Raw genomic sequence first — 14,096 nt, 5'->3', positions numbered from 1 at the left:
TGTGTGTGTGTGTGTGTGTGTGTGTGTGTGTGTGTGTGTGTGTGTGTGTGTTATGGCTTTCACTCCTGCCAGGGAGGCCCACTCTCACCTCTTTCCCCAACTTAGAGTCCTGTTGCCATGACATCAGAGTAGATAACCCAATCAGTGTGTGTAACCTGTTTACCAGAGCTGTGACCTTTTTTACTCTGCAGTTACCACAGGAGACAGCAAACTCACATCACAGATCACACTCACATCAGGCTCCATGAGTGGGTTCTCACTTTTTCGCTTCTATTTTGTCATTCGGTCTCTCTCTTAATCAATCTGCAAATATCTCCTCTTGTCAATTTCTGTCTTTGTTTGATCTCAGGCAAAAAAATGTGCTGTATTAGTAGGCGTATTAGTATTTCTCACCCTCTGGCCTGTACTGGGCTARGATGTTGACCGTCTGTCCAGCGTTCTTCAGAGCAGCAGCTGCCTGCTCATGGGTTGCACTGTGGAGCTCAACCCCGTTCACCTGCACACACACAGTTTGATCAATGAACAGCAAATGAACAAGGCAAGTCAATGGAGATCTACAGTCAATTTAACCTCGTCAATAATACTCATAAATCAATAAGAAATCAATAAGAGACTATCATGTTTCCGTGTGTGTTCTTACTGAGATGATGCGGTCTCCTTTCCGGAGCTCTCCACAGAGGTCAGCAGGTCCACCAGCCAGGATAAAGGAAATAAAGATTCCCTCTCCATCCTCTCCTCCTACTATGTTAAAACCCAGGCCTGTCGAGCCACGGTGTAACACCACCTTCCTGCGCTCCCTGAAACACACACAGAAATATAAGGGAAAGGGGGATTCCTAGTCAGTTGTACAACTGAATGCCTTTGAGTGAAATGTGTCTTCTGCATTTAACCCAACCCCTCTGAAGCAGAGACCCAACCCCTCTGAAGCTGCCATAATCGACATCCACGGCGCCCGGGGAACAGTGGATTAACTGCCTTGCTCAGGGGCAGAATGGCAGATTTTTACATTGTCAGCTCTGAGATTCAATCCAGCAACCTTTCAGTTACTGGCCCAAAGCTCTAACCACTAGGCTACCTCCCGTATATACAACATTATACACACATTGTCAGAGGTTGGTACTATACAGCCACAGCCACAGTGTAGTACAAGTACAACCCATCAAATCAGAACACACACACCTATGTTACACCCTGTTACAAACTGATACACACACAAAGTCGAAGCCCAGACCCAAAAGGTGAAGTTTAGTTACTCCAGTCCTATTTTTGGATGCAGCATTCCCTCTAGTGGTGATTGAGAACATTACACGTCTGTTTGGTCTGTTACAGCCATTCTCAAAAGGCGGACCAATATCCGGACCCAGAACGTGGTCAATACGGACTGCGGGCCCCACTTTTTGGGCGGGAACTTGGTCAGCATTCAACTCCTGGTATCATATGAACTCACACAAGACATGGAAAATGTGTAGAATTTCAGGAAATAAGTTTTAAAACTGGCTAAATGTTCCTTTCGCTGCATGGCATAAGGTGTACAATTACAGGAAATTATCTTTACAACTACCAACAAGAGGTGTGTGAACGATTTCACATGGGTTGCGAGGTGGGGATTTTTAACAACACCGATACATGACAATATACATCCGGTCCATTGCCACCTAGGAAATTGATATGACTGGACCTTCTCAAATGAGTACCCCATGTCTATTATTTCTTCAGAAAGGCAGCATAGGCATAGACTGGAGCAGCCAGCAGAGGACACTGCTATGCTGTGTCTTTATACTCACCATCATTACTTCACTATCCCGAGTCCATTTTACATTACGAACATTCAATGTCGTCTTGGTAAGCAACTCCAGTGTATACATTCATTGATTCACGATGGCGGAAACAGGAAATGTTTGTTTCCTTGGACTGTCGGCGTTCAGCGGTGAAAACAAATTTTTATTTGCGTGCTATTAAGTGTATCATCTGTGATATGTTCGTAGTTGTCACGGGGAAAGGTCCGATGGATACCCTTAAAAGTAAGGATTATTACTCTTCATGAAGAAGTAAAACATTTGACCAAGCACCTTGAACGGAATAAGGATTCTTTGAGACTATTGCCATCTTTAAATGCTTCCTATCACAACATCCAAGAGAATCATAATGGGACCTTCCTCGACTATGATACATTTCCGCCATTGCACCCCTATACTAGCTTGAACCAGAAAATGGCTGCTCATTGTTCGACTCCAGGTGAGCGCGAATGGGTGCGTATTGGAACCAGAAAGAAGAAGAATCGTTCGAGGCGCGCCTGCCTTCTTCCCTTCTTCCCCCGTGTCCGGATTTAAGATTCTCAAATCGCTTTGAGCCCCTGTCCCCGCTTTCTTCTGCCGGGGACTTAGATGTTCCCTCCATGGCGTTGAATGCCCCTCCAGCTACCTCTCCCTGTCCTAGTCAAGCAACTGCCTGGGCAAGGCCTGGACCACTTGCTATGCAGCCTTTGGTTATCAATAATAGGTTGGTAGGTAATGATCCGGCTTTTATTGACACCAGGTAATTTCGAAGCCTGACAAGGTTTGAAATTCATGCACCTAAATGTTCGCAGCCTTTGGACAAAAATGGACGACATCAAGATCTGGGCTTCCCAGGCGGATCCAGATATTTTTATTTTATCAGAAACATGGTTCTCTTAGAAAATTGTGGATTCTGAGGTTACTACTGATGGTTTTAAAGTTTTCAGGGCTGATAGCAACAACACACCATTCTATCTATACAAAAATGTACCTTTCTGTGTCTCTCTTAAAGGGTTTGTCCAGTCCTAAACAATTTGTATTTATAGCTTTAAGTCTTCAACTAGGTTATAATTCTAAAGTAACTGTTCTGGGAGTCTACCGCCATTCCTCCGCTAAGAAAGGTTTGTTAACTAGTCTCACTGATTTAATAGCTTCCTTTTCTACTTCTGAGATGTTTGTCGTAGGTGGCTTTAACCTGTCCTGGGGAACCCAAGACATACTGTTTTAAAGGATTTTTGTAATAACCTAAACCTCACTCAGTTGATTACTAAACCCACACATCCAAATCTGAGGGATTCTACTAAATCAACAAGAATTTACCTTATGTTTACAAATACTCCAGAGAAATGTGTAGCTAGTGGTGTTTTCTCCTTGGATATTAGTGATCACTGGCCTATTGTTTGTATTAGAGATGTTAGGACTCATAGGGCAAAAACCATGCATTATTACAAGGAGAAATTTGTACAATTTTACCGAACAAGCTTTTTTACATGATCTCTACCATTATGATCTTAATGGTATCTTAGCGCTCTCTCCCTCTCTCTCTGCCTCTTTCTCTCTCTGCCTCTATCTGTTTTCTTTCTCATTTGGGCAAACATTATTCCTCTCTTGCTCTGTTTTCTTTCTCATTTCATTGCTCACGACAACAGCGAGCATGGAGAGGGAGCTAAGCAGAGTGACAAGACAATTGGCAGCACACTCGTGTGTGTTTGTCTGCCTGTTTGTGTATGTGTCTAATCCTGTGTGTGTGTGTGTGTGTGTGTGTGTGTGTGTGTGTGTGTGTGTGTCTAGACTACATATAAATCATATTTAGTGTCTGCCTCTGTCTGTAAGATCCAGTGGATGTGTTTGAGGCTGAGAGACTGAGAGATGGACTGCTGTGGTCCCTGCTGTGGCCTGGCAATCTGTTCCTACTTATGACAGCACTGTATGTCTCTCTCTTGCTCTCTCTGCTGTGGCAGGAGAAACCCACCCAAGGTGACCAGAGCTTAGCCCTGCAATCCATCTTTCTCGCTCTCTCTCTCTTCTTGTCTGGCTCACCTCCCTGCCCCCCAGACATATCTCCCCAGGAGTTACACAGCTGGCCTCCCACTAGCTTCAACACCATTCATCTTTCATAACTTTATCTGCCAATTCCAGCAGCAGGCAGAGCAAGAGAGAGAGGGCAGAGAGATAAAGAGAGATAGGGGGGGGAGAGAGAGGGCAGAGAGAGAGAGACAGGGAGAGAGGGGGCATAGATAGGGAGAGAGTTAGCAGAGACAGAGAGAGGTCAAAGAAGAGCGAGAGAACAAGAGTGGGAGAGTGAGGGAAAGAAGGGGTAGATAGCTGGAGACTGACAGAGAAAGGGATGGCTGGAGGAGGAGTAGTAGAAAGATGAGGAGATACAGTGCCTTCAGAAAGTTTTCATACCCCTTGATATATTCCACATTTTGTTGTTAGAGCCTGAATTCAAAATGGATGAAATAAAATAAAAATCACCCATCTACACACAAAACCCCATAGCGACAACGTGAAACATGTTTTGAAACATGTTTGCTAATTTATTGAAAATGAAATACAGAAATATCTAATTTATCACACCCCTGAGTAAATACAGTTAAASTCAGAYGTTTACATACACCTTAGCCAAATACATTTACTCAGTTTTTAACAATTCCTGGTATTTCATCCTAGTAAACATTCCCTGTCTTAGGTCAGTTAGGATCYCCACTTTATTTTAAGAATGTGAAATGTCAGAATAATAGTAGAGAGAATGATTTCTTTCAGCTTTTATTTCTTTCATCACATTCCCAGTGCGTCAGATGTTTACATACACTCAATTAGTATTTGGTAGCATTGTTTAACTTGGGTCAAACGTTTCGAGTAGCCTTCCACAAGCTTCCCACAATAAGTTGGGTGAATGTTGGGCCATTCCTCCTCACAGAGCTGGTGTAACTGAATCAGGTTTGTAGGCCTCCATGCTCGCACACGCTTTTTCAGTTCTGCCCGCAAATTTTCTATAGGATTGAGGTCAGGGCTTTGTGATGGCCACTCCAATACCTTGACTTTGTTGTCCTTAAGCCATTTTGCCACAATTTGGAAGTATGCTTGGGGTCATTGGTCCATTTGGAAGACCCATTTGCGACCAAGCTTTAACTTCCTGACTGATGTCTTGAGATGTTGCTTCAATATATCCACATAATTTTCGTTCCTCATGATGCCATTACTTTGTGAACTGCACCAGTCAGAGGCAATAAAGTCCGAGACCACTGTTATCTACCACAACAAGCATACAAGGCCCTGCCTTGTCCGCCATTTGGCAAATTAGATCATGCCTCCTTAATCTTGCTTCCTGTTTACAAGCAAAACAGGAAGTACCCATGATTCGGTCCGTTGAGAAATGGTCACCAGAATCAGGATTATGCTACAGGACTGCTTTGATAGCACTGATTGGAATGTTACGAGACTCCGCAGATAACATTGACAGGCTAACTACGTCCAAAGCCGGGTTCATTAGAAAATGTATGGCGACATTGTCCCATGGTGAGGGTTCGCTGCTTCCCCAATCAAAATACCTGGATTAACACGGAGGTTGAAGCTAAACTAAACTAAAGGACAGGGCTACCCACACACAGAGCTATCGTAGACAACCCTGAGGCTATGGACGAGGACAGGAATAAGTACAAGAAGTCCCCGCTATGACCTCTGCAGAGTCATCAAAACGAACAAAGGACAATATAAAAATAAGGCTGAATCATAAGGATCCGACGCCGGCCGTATGTGGCAGGGGCTACATACCATTACGGATTACAAAGGAAGACCCAATCGTGATCTGCCCAACAATGCCTCACTACCAGACGAACTCAATTCATTTTATGCAAGCTTTGACAACATCGTGCGGGTGTGAGGGCGGTTACCGACCCAGAGGATTGAGTATTCTTGTCCCCGAGGCCGATGTGAAAAAAGGTTTTAATTCAGGGTCAAACCCCGCAAGGCTGCGGGGCCCGACAATATTCCAGAGCGCATTCACATCACTGACAATCTGAAATGGTCCACTCCACACAGACAGTGTGAACAGCGCCTCTTCAACTTCAGGGGGCTGAAGAAATTTGGCTTGGCTCCTAAGACCCTCAAACTTTTACAAATGCAAAATTGAGAGCATCCTGTCGGGCTGTATCAAAGCCTGGTATGGCAACTGCACTGCCCGCAACCGCACGGCTCTCGAGAGGGTACCCTGACTGCACTCAAGGACATCTACAGCAGCCAAGGTCACAGAATGGTCAAAAAGCTCATCAACCACCTGAGCCATGGCCTGCTCACCCCGCTATCATCCAGAAGGTGAGGTCAGTACAGCTGCATCAAAGCTGGGACCGTGAGACTGAAAAACAGCTTCTATCTCAAGGCCATCAGACTGTTAAATAGCCATCACTAGCCGGCCTCTACCCAGTACCCTGACCTGAACTTAGTCACTGTCATTAGCTGGCTACCACCCGGTTACTCAACCCTGCACCTTAGAGGCTGCTGCCCTATGTACAGTGCATTCGGAAAGTATTCAGACCCCTTCCTTTTTCCCCCATTTTGTTACGTTACACCTTTATTCTAAAATGTATTCAATGATTTGTTTTCCCTCATCAATCTACACACAATACCCCATAATCAAAGCGAAAACAGGTTTTAGAACTTTTTGCAAATTTATTAAATATAAAAAACATACCTTATCTACGTAAGTATTCAGACCCTTTGCTATGAGACTCGAAATTGAGCTCAGGTGCATCTTGTTTCCATTGATCATCCTTGAGATGTTTTTATAACTTATTTGGAGTCCACCTGTAGTAAATTCAATTGATTGGGCATAATTTGGAAAGGCACACGCCTGTCTTTGTAAAGGTCCCACAGTTGACAGTGCATTGCAGAGCAAAAACCAAGCCGTGAGGTCGAAGGWATTGTCCATAGAGCTCCGAGACAGGATTGTGTCAAGGCACAGATCTGTTTTGAGAACTGAAAGGGGTGTCTCAGTTTCAAGGTCTCAGCATGGAGAGAAGACGCTTTGTGAGGTATTGGTCGGTTACATGCATGAACAAAAGTTAATGATGAATTAATTATGAATAATGTAAATCATGCAAATATAGCTTGTCTGTGTATGCAGTTTATAAGAGAAATAATGGGACTGCCCCAACGGAACCCCCGACTGACGTGTACTATCGTGCATTAAGTTTGTTGGAACCTCTCCGGCTTCCTGATAATAAAAAATGATTGACTTCAGGTGTCCCTGGTGGTAATTTCCACAACAGTCACTCTGACAGAGCTCCAGAGTTCCTATGTGGAGATGGGAGAACCTTCCAGAAGGACAACCATCTCTGCAGCAATCCACCAATCAGGCCTTTATGGTAGATTGACCAGACGGAAGCCACTCCTRGGGAAAAGGCACATGACAGCCCACATGGAGTTGCCAAAAGGCACCTAAAGGACTCTCAGACCATGAGAAACAAGATTCTCTAGTTTGATGAAACCACAATTGAACACTTTGGCCTGAATGCCAAGAATCACATCTGGAGGAAACCTGGCACCTTCAATACGGTGAAGCATGGTGGTGGCAGCAGCGTCATGCTGTGGAGATGTTTTTCAGCGGCAAGGACTGGGAGACTAGTCAGGGTCAAGGGAAAGATGAACAGAGCAAAGTACAGAGAGATCCATGATGAAAACCTGCTCAAGAGCCCTCAGGACCTCAGACTGGAGTGAAGGTTTACCTTCCAACAGGACAACAACCCTAAGCACACAGCCACCCGATCAAACATCTCTGAAGAGACCAGAAAATAGCTGTGCAGGAACGCTCCCCATCCAACCTGACAGAGCTTGAGAAGATCTGCAGAGAAGAACGGGAGAAACTCCCCAAATACAGGTGTGCCAAGCTTGTAGCCTCATACCCAAGAAGACTCAAGGCTGTAATCGGTGCCAAAAATACTGAGTAAAGGGTTTGAATATTTTTGTTAACGTGATTTTATTTTTTATAAATTAACAACATTTTCTAAAAACCTATTATTACTTTGTCATTATGGGGTATTGTGTGTAGATTGATGAGGGAAAAAAACTATTTCATGAATTTTAGAATAAGGCTGTAACCTAACAAAATGTGGAAAAAGTCAACGGATCTGAATACTTTCCGAAGACAATGTATATACAGTACCAGTCAAAAGTTTGGACACACCTATTCATTCCAGGGTTTTTCTTTATTTGTACTATTTTCTACATTGTAGAATAATAGTGAAGACATCAAAACTATGAAATATCACATATGGAATCATGTAGTAACCAAAATAGTGTTAAACAAATCAAAATATATTTTATATTTGAGATTCTTCAAAGTAGCCCCCCTTTGCCTTGATGACAGCTTTGCACACTCTTGGCATTCTCTCAACGAGCTTCACCTGGAATGCCTTTCCAACAGTCTTGAAGGAGTTCCACATATGCTGAGCACAGTCTTGAAGAAGGCGCGTCAATGCCTCTTCCCTCTCAGGAGGTTGAAAAAGTTTGGCGAGGCCCTGAAATCGTCAGAAAYTTCTATGGCTGTACCACTGATCGGACACACACATACAAGCTGCTGCTACGCTGTTTCTTAAATCCTGATGCCTAGTCACCTTACCCCTWTACATACAGTTGAAGTCTGAAGTTTACATACACTTAGCTCGGAGTCATCAAAACTCGTTTTTCAACCACTCCARAAATTTCTTGTTAACAATCTATAGGTTAGGACATCTACTTTGTGCATGACACAAGTKATTTCTCCAACATTTGTTTACAGACAGATTATTTCACTTATAAATCACTGTAACAATTCCAGTGGGTCAGAAGTTTACATACACTAAGTTGACTGTGCCTTTAAACAGCTTGGAAAATTCCAGAAAATTATGTCATGGCTTTAGAAGCTTCTGATAGGCTAATTGAAATAATTTGAGTCAATTTATTTCAAGGCCTACCTTCAAACTCAGTGCCTCTTCGCTTGACATCATGGGAAAATCAAAAGAAATCAGCCAAGACCTCAGAAAATAAATTGTAGACCTCCACAAGTCTAGTTCATCCTTGGGAGCAATTTCCAAACGCMTCCAATCGCATGCAAGTATAAACACTATGGGACCACGCAGCCGTCATACCGCTCAGGAAGGAGACGCGTTCTGTCTCCTAGAGATAAAAGTGCAAATCAATCCCAGAACAACAGCAAAGGACCTTGTGAAGATGCTGGAGGAAACTGGTACAAAGTATCCATATCCACAGTAAAATGAGTCCTATATCGACAAACTGAAAGGCCGCTCAGCAAGGAAGAAGCTACTGCTCCAAAACCGCCATAAAAAAGCCAGACTACGGTTTGCAACTGCACATGGGGACAAAGATRGTACTTTTTGGAGAAATGTCCTCTGGTCTGATGAAACAAAAATAGAACTGTTTGGCCATAATGACCATTGTTATGTTTGGAGGAAAAAGGGGGAGGCTTGCAAGCCGAAGAACACCATCCCAATCGTGAAGCACGGGGGTGGCAGCATCATGTTGTGGGGGTGCTTGGCTACAGGAGGGACTGGTGCACTTCACAAAACAGATGGCAGGAAAATGATTATTATTAAATACACTCAATTAGTATTTGGTAGCATTGTATGTAAACTTCTGACCCACTGGGAATGTGATGAAAGAAAGAAAAGCTGATATAAATCATTCTCTCAACTATTATTCTGCCATTTCACATTCTTAAAATAAAGTGGTGATCGTAATTTACCTAAGACAGGGAATTTTTACTAGGATTAAATGTCAGGAATTGTGAAAACTGAGTTTAAATGTATTTGGCTATGGTGTATGTAAACTTCTGACTTCAACTGTATGTACTGTACCTCTATCACTGTCACGCCTTGACCTTAGAGATCCTTTTTATTCTCTATTTGGTTAGGTCAGGGTGTCACTAGGGTGGGCAATCTTTGTTTTCTATGTCTTTGTTGGCCGGGTAGGGTTTCCCAATCAGAGGCAGCTGTCTATCGTTGTCTCTGATTGGGGATCATACTTAGGCAGCCTTTTTTCCACCTTAGGTTGTGGGATCTTGTTTTTGTACTGTTGCTTTCCAGCCTTACAGAACTGTGCGTTTCATTTKGTTTGTACTTGTTGTTTATTCGGTGTCATCAATAAAAGAAAGATGTACGCCTACCACGCTGCACCTTGGTCCGATCATTCCATCAACGAGCGTAACAATCACTGSAGTATCCCTGCACAATGTAAATATGGTACTGTTTTGGAACTAACTCTGTATATAGTATACTTACTTACTGTGTTCTTCATATTTTTTCTTATTTCTCATATTTATTTTTTTATTGTATTGTTATTGATTATTGCTTTGTTGGATTTTGAGTTTGCAACAAAGGCAACACATTGACTCTGTATCAAAACCCCCCTGTATTTGGTCTCGCTATTGTTATTTTACTGCTGCACTTTAATTACTTCTTACTTTTATTTCTTATTCTTATCCGTATTTTTTTTAACTGCATTGTTGGTRAGGGGCTCGTAAGTAATCATTTCACTGTAAGGTCTACACCTGTTGTATTTGGCACATGTTATAAAAAACATTTGATTTGAAACCCTTTGTAAAAGTGGTCAAATGGCGTGTGTTCATTATCACACACTGAACAAGACTGGTTATTCGCATCAATGCCTCTGTCTCGTCATTTAACATTCAAACAGCTTACCTTGTGACCTCGTCGTCTCCCAATATGCTCTTGGGGATGGGTGAGTAGCGTCTGGGCGTGGCGGGGGTATGGGGCTGGCTAAGGTAGTTGGACGGGCTGATATGGTTGTCCTTGTGAGGGGAATATGCTAAAGAAAAAACACACACACAACGGGCCTCAGTGTGTAGATAGCAAGTTAGCATTAACGGCTAATGCTATGATAAACTGTAATAAAATAGTGCTTAGTGAGGGAGGAGCTAGGCTACACTAGGCTAATAGCTCACGTTCTACTTGAGCCTTCCCTGGTGTAGACAGAGAGGCAGATCAGGTAACTATAAAACACATGGCTGGCAYGGGTAGGTAATCTCAAATGAACACAACCTTCAATAATGGCACAAGCACCAGAACTCTCAATAACGTTAGGTAAAATATGGGAGTGTTCCGCCTTAGGCAACAATGCAAAACCGAAGTGAGCTACAAAAAAAATAAGGGATCATATCTGATAATATAATCATAGGTATATTAACTAAAAGCAATGCTTGTAGTTTATTAAAGTGAGAAAAGTGACCAATATCTATGATAAAGGTGTTTATAGGTGACAGGTTTGAAATAGCCTATTTGAACGTGACCTGAACAGTGATTAAACCAATGTTTTCCACCAATGTCACATTTCCCATTATGATTGGTCAAAGTCAAGCCACAACCTCATCAGTCCAGTACTGTGAGACAGGAGGCATGGTTTTAAGTGAATAATACCAACGCTCTSCTCTGCCCTGCCATCCTTGTCGGTTGATACTGCTATGTAGGCTACTATCAAACCACAACTGGTCATTGACTGATTTCAGTTCTTAGTGTGTATTGCAGACCGGAACATCCATGGTAGTATATTCAGCGATAGTTAAATAGACAGCCATGCACACTGCTTTGATGGGAACCTCTCCCCCTTCATAAGCTTGGCTCACATTATACCTACTACTGTAAGCCCAATTCTGATGATCAGTAATTGGTCAAGATATAGGCCTACTCCCTCACTGTGACTACTGGATTACTACTGTAGCTATGGGGGACAGCAGCCAGCAACAGCAGCCAGCCATGTGGTGTGGTCCACACCACATGGCTCCTTTCAAATAACCTGCTGTCTGTCTGTCACAGCTGCCCTGGGATGAGTGGAAAGATTGTGATCACCATGTGTGTGTGTACGCATATGTGTGTGTGTGTGTGTGCACTCACAGTTGGGGATGTCAGACGGAGCGAAGCTGTCGTTCATGAAGACACTGGTGGGCTTCGCCACTTTCAAGTAAACCACATCGGGCGTGTTTTTCAAGGCCTCCACGGCATCCTCGTGACTCACCTCCTCGAGACAAGCGCTGTTTACCTGGAAGGAGAGAGAGGTAGTAATTTGGCTTTTCAGTTCATTCAGCAGTTAGTTACATACAGGAGCTGACATAGCAGGCAAACAAGCTGGTATTTTTAACAAGCCACAACAAAACTTAATCTAAGTACTTTAAGGAATCAAATCAAGTTGTATTTGTCACATGCGCCGAATTCAACAGGTGTAGACTTTAGTGCTTGCTTATGAGCCCCCCCCCCAAAAAAAAAATAGTAACACAAGAGGAATAAAATACACAAGAATGAAACTATATACAGGGAGTACCAGATAAATGTGCAGGGGTACGAGGTATTTGAGATAGATATGTACATAAGGCCAGGGTAAAGTGACTAGGCATCAAAATAGGCAATAGGAGTAAGAGTAAAGAACAGAGCAGCAGCAGCATATGATGAGTGTTAAACTGTGTGTGTGTGTGTGTGTGTGTGGTGTCAGTATGCATGTCTGTGTATGTAGTGAATGTGTGTGGGTTTTGTGTGAGTGTCAGTGTAGTGTGTGTAGTGTGTACAGTTGAAGTCGGAAGTTTACATACACTTAGGTTGGAGTCATTAACTCGTTTTTCAACCACTACACAAATTTCTTGTTAAAAAACTATAGTTTTGGCAAGTCGGTTAGGACATCTACTTTGTGCATGACACAAGTAATTTTTCCAACAATTGTTTACAAACAGATTATTTCACTTATAATTCACTGTATCACAATTCCAGTGGGTCAGAAGTTTACATACAGTATATGTACACATTGAATCTTGAAGAATATAACTTAAGCCTCATGATCTTAGTTCAACTGTCACACTCTAAGAGAACCCAAAATATAAGCTTGTTTTTCTCCAATGTTTGTAAACATCGTAAACAAACGCTGTATAGCCTCATGGTTAAAACAGTAATTTTGATACCATGGATGGTCAGTCTTTGCATCCATAGCTTTGTCTATTATCTCCAGGCCCATCCCTCAGCTTTTTACCAAAACAGAAGAGGGGCAACCATTATGTTATTGTTTCATCTGTGGATTATCGAATCAATAATCCACAGATGAAACCACAGAGTGAAGGAAAAGCAGCCAACAAGTGCTCAGCATATATGGGAAGTCCTTCAAGACTGTTAGAAAAGCATTCCTCATGAAGCTGGTTGAGAGAATGCTAAGAGTGTGCAAAGCTGTCATCAAGGCAAAGGGTAGCTACTTTGAAGAATCTCAAATATAAAAAATATTTTGATTTGTTTAACACTTTTTTTGGTTACATAATTCCATATGTGTTATTTCATAGTTTGATGTCTTCACTATTATTCTACAATGTAGAAAATAGTACAAACAAAGAAAAACCATGTAATGAGTAGGTGTCTCCAAACTTTTGACTGGTACTGTATATAGAATAATGAGAATCGCTATACATATCATATCGGCACCTAAGTATCGTGAGAATATCATATAGTGAGGTCACTGGGAATTCCCAGCCCTAGAATCAACGTGGGAAASGGATTGGATTTGCAAAAAGTAATCAATGTAAAGGAATTTTGAAAATGTCAATGTTTTTCCCTCAACTTAATAAAAAAWWAATAATAATATGTCATTTAGCAGACACTTTTATCCAAAGCGACTTACAGTCATGTGTGCATTTTACGTATTGGTGATCCCGGGAYTCAAACCCACTATCCTGCCGTTGCAACTGAGCTACAGAGGACCACAACTTTAAACCTAAATCCAATGACATGGTTCATTTTTTGTTGTTGATTTCAGGTTGAATTCACGTTAGTTGACAACTCAATTAAATGTTAATCAAAACTAGACACTGAACTGACGTCTGTGCCCAGTGGMTACTGTCTTTCAGTAAGGAGAAGATGCAGTTACAGTACTATGTTAGGTCCTTACAGCCAATAGTTGGTCTCCTATTTGCAACCTCCCGTCTTTGTGTGCAGCCCCTCCCTCAATGATCTTGGTGACATAGATGCTGTTGTCGCCTGGAATGTGCTGGTTCCTCACTCCCCCCGCAATACTGAACCCTAGCCCTGGAGACAGAGGTAGGGAGGAAAAGAGTGAGAGAGAGAAAGGGAAAAGAGAAGGGTAGAGAGAGGGAGAGAGAGAAGGGGAGTGAGGGGAGTGTATTACAACAATAAAACCGTATTGAAACTATATTAATCCTCTCAGGGGGGTCATTCAGAGGGTATCACCTGGAGCACAATGACCACAGAGTGTCAACAACAAGCATCATAAAGTTATCCATCAACTCAACACATTTTAAGGTAGACTTATGTATAGGAAGTC

The 14,096-nt window shown here is 42.4% G+C and overlaps 1 protein-coding gene across 1 annotated transcript in view; it reads right to left on the bottom strand.

The window, feature by feature from the left end:
- LOC111971430 (discs large homolog 1-like protein) overlaps positions 1–14,096 on the bottom strand; it is a 216,117-nt gene that overhangs the window by 95,457 nt on the left and 106,564 nt on the right. Inside the window, exons 6-10 of the mRNA XM_070446257.1 lie at positions 13,704–13,840; positions 11,681–11,825; positions 10,472–10,598; positions 641–797; positions 394–496 (exon numbers count right to left, since the gene is read on the bottom strand). Of these exons, the coding sequence (XP_070302358.1) occupies positions 394–496; positions 641–797; positions 10,472–10,598; positions 11,681–11,825; positions 13,704–13,840 (669 nt within the window). The remainder of the gene's footprint in view (positions 1–393; positions 497–640; positions 798–10,471; positions 10,599–11,680; positions 11,826–13,703; positions 13,841–14,096) is intronic.

Source organism: Salvelinus sp. IW2-2015, linkage group LG13 (assembly GCF_002910315.2).
Source record: "Salvelinus sp. IW2-2015 linkage group LG13, ASM291031v2, whole genome shotgun sequence".
Classification (NCBI taxonomy): Eukaryota; Metazoa; Chordata; class Actinopteri; order Salmoniformes; family Salmonidae; genus Salvelinus; species Salvelinus sp. IW2-2015.
The sequence above is the reverse complement of the archived record's forward strand: the minus strand, read 5'-3'. Positions and strand labels throughout refer to the sequence as shown.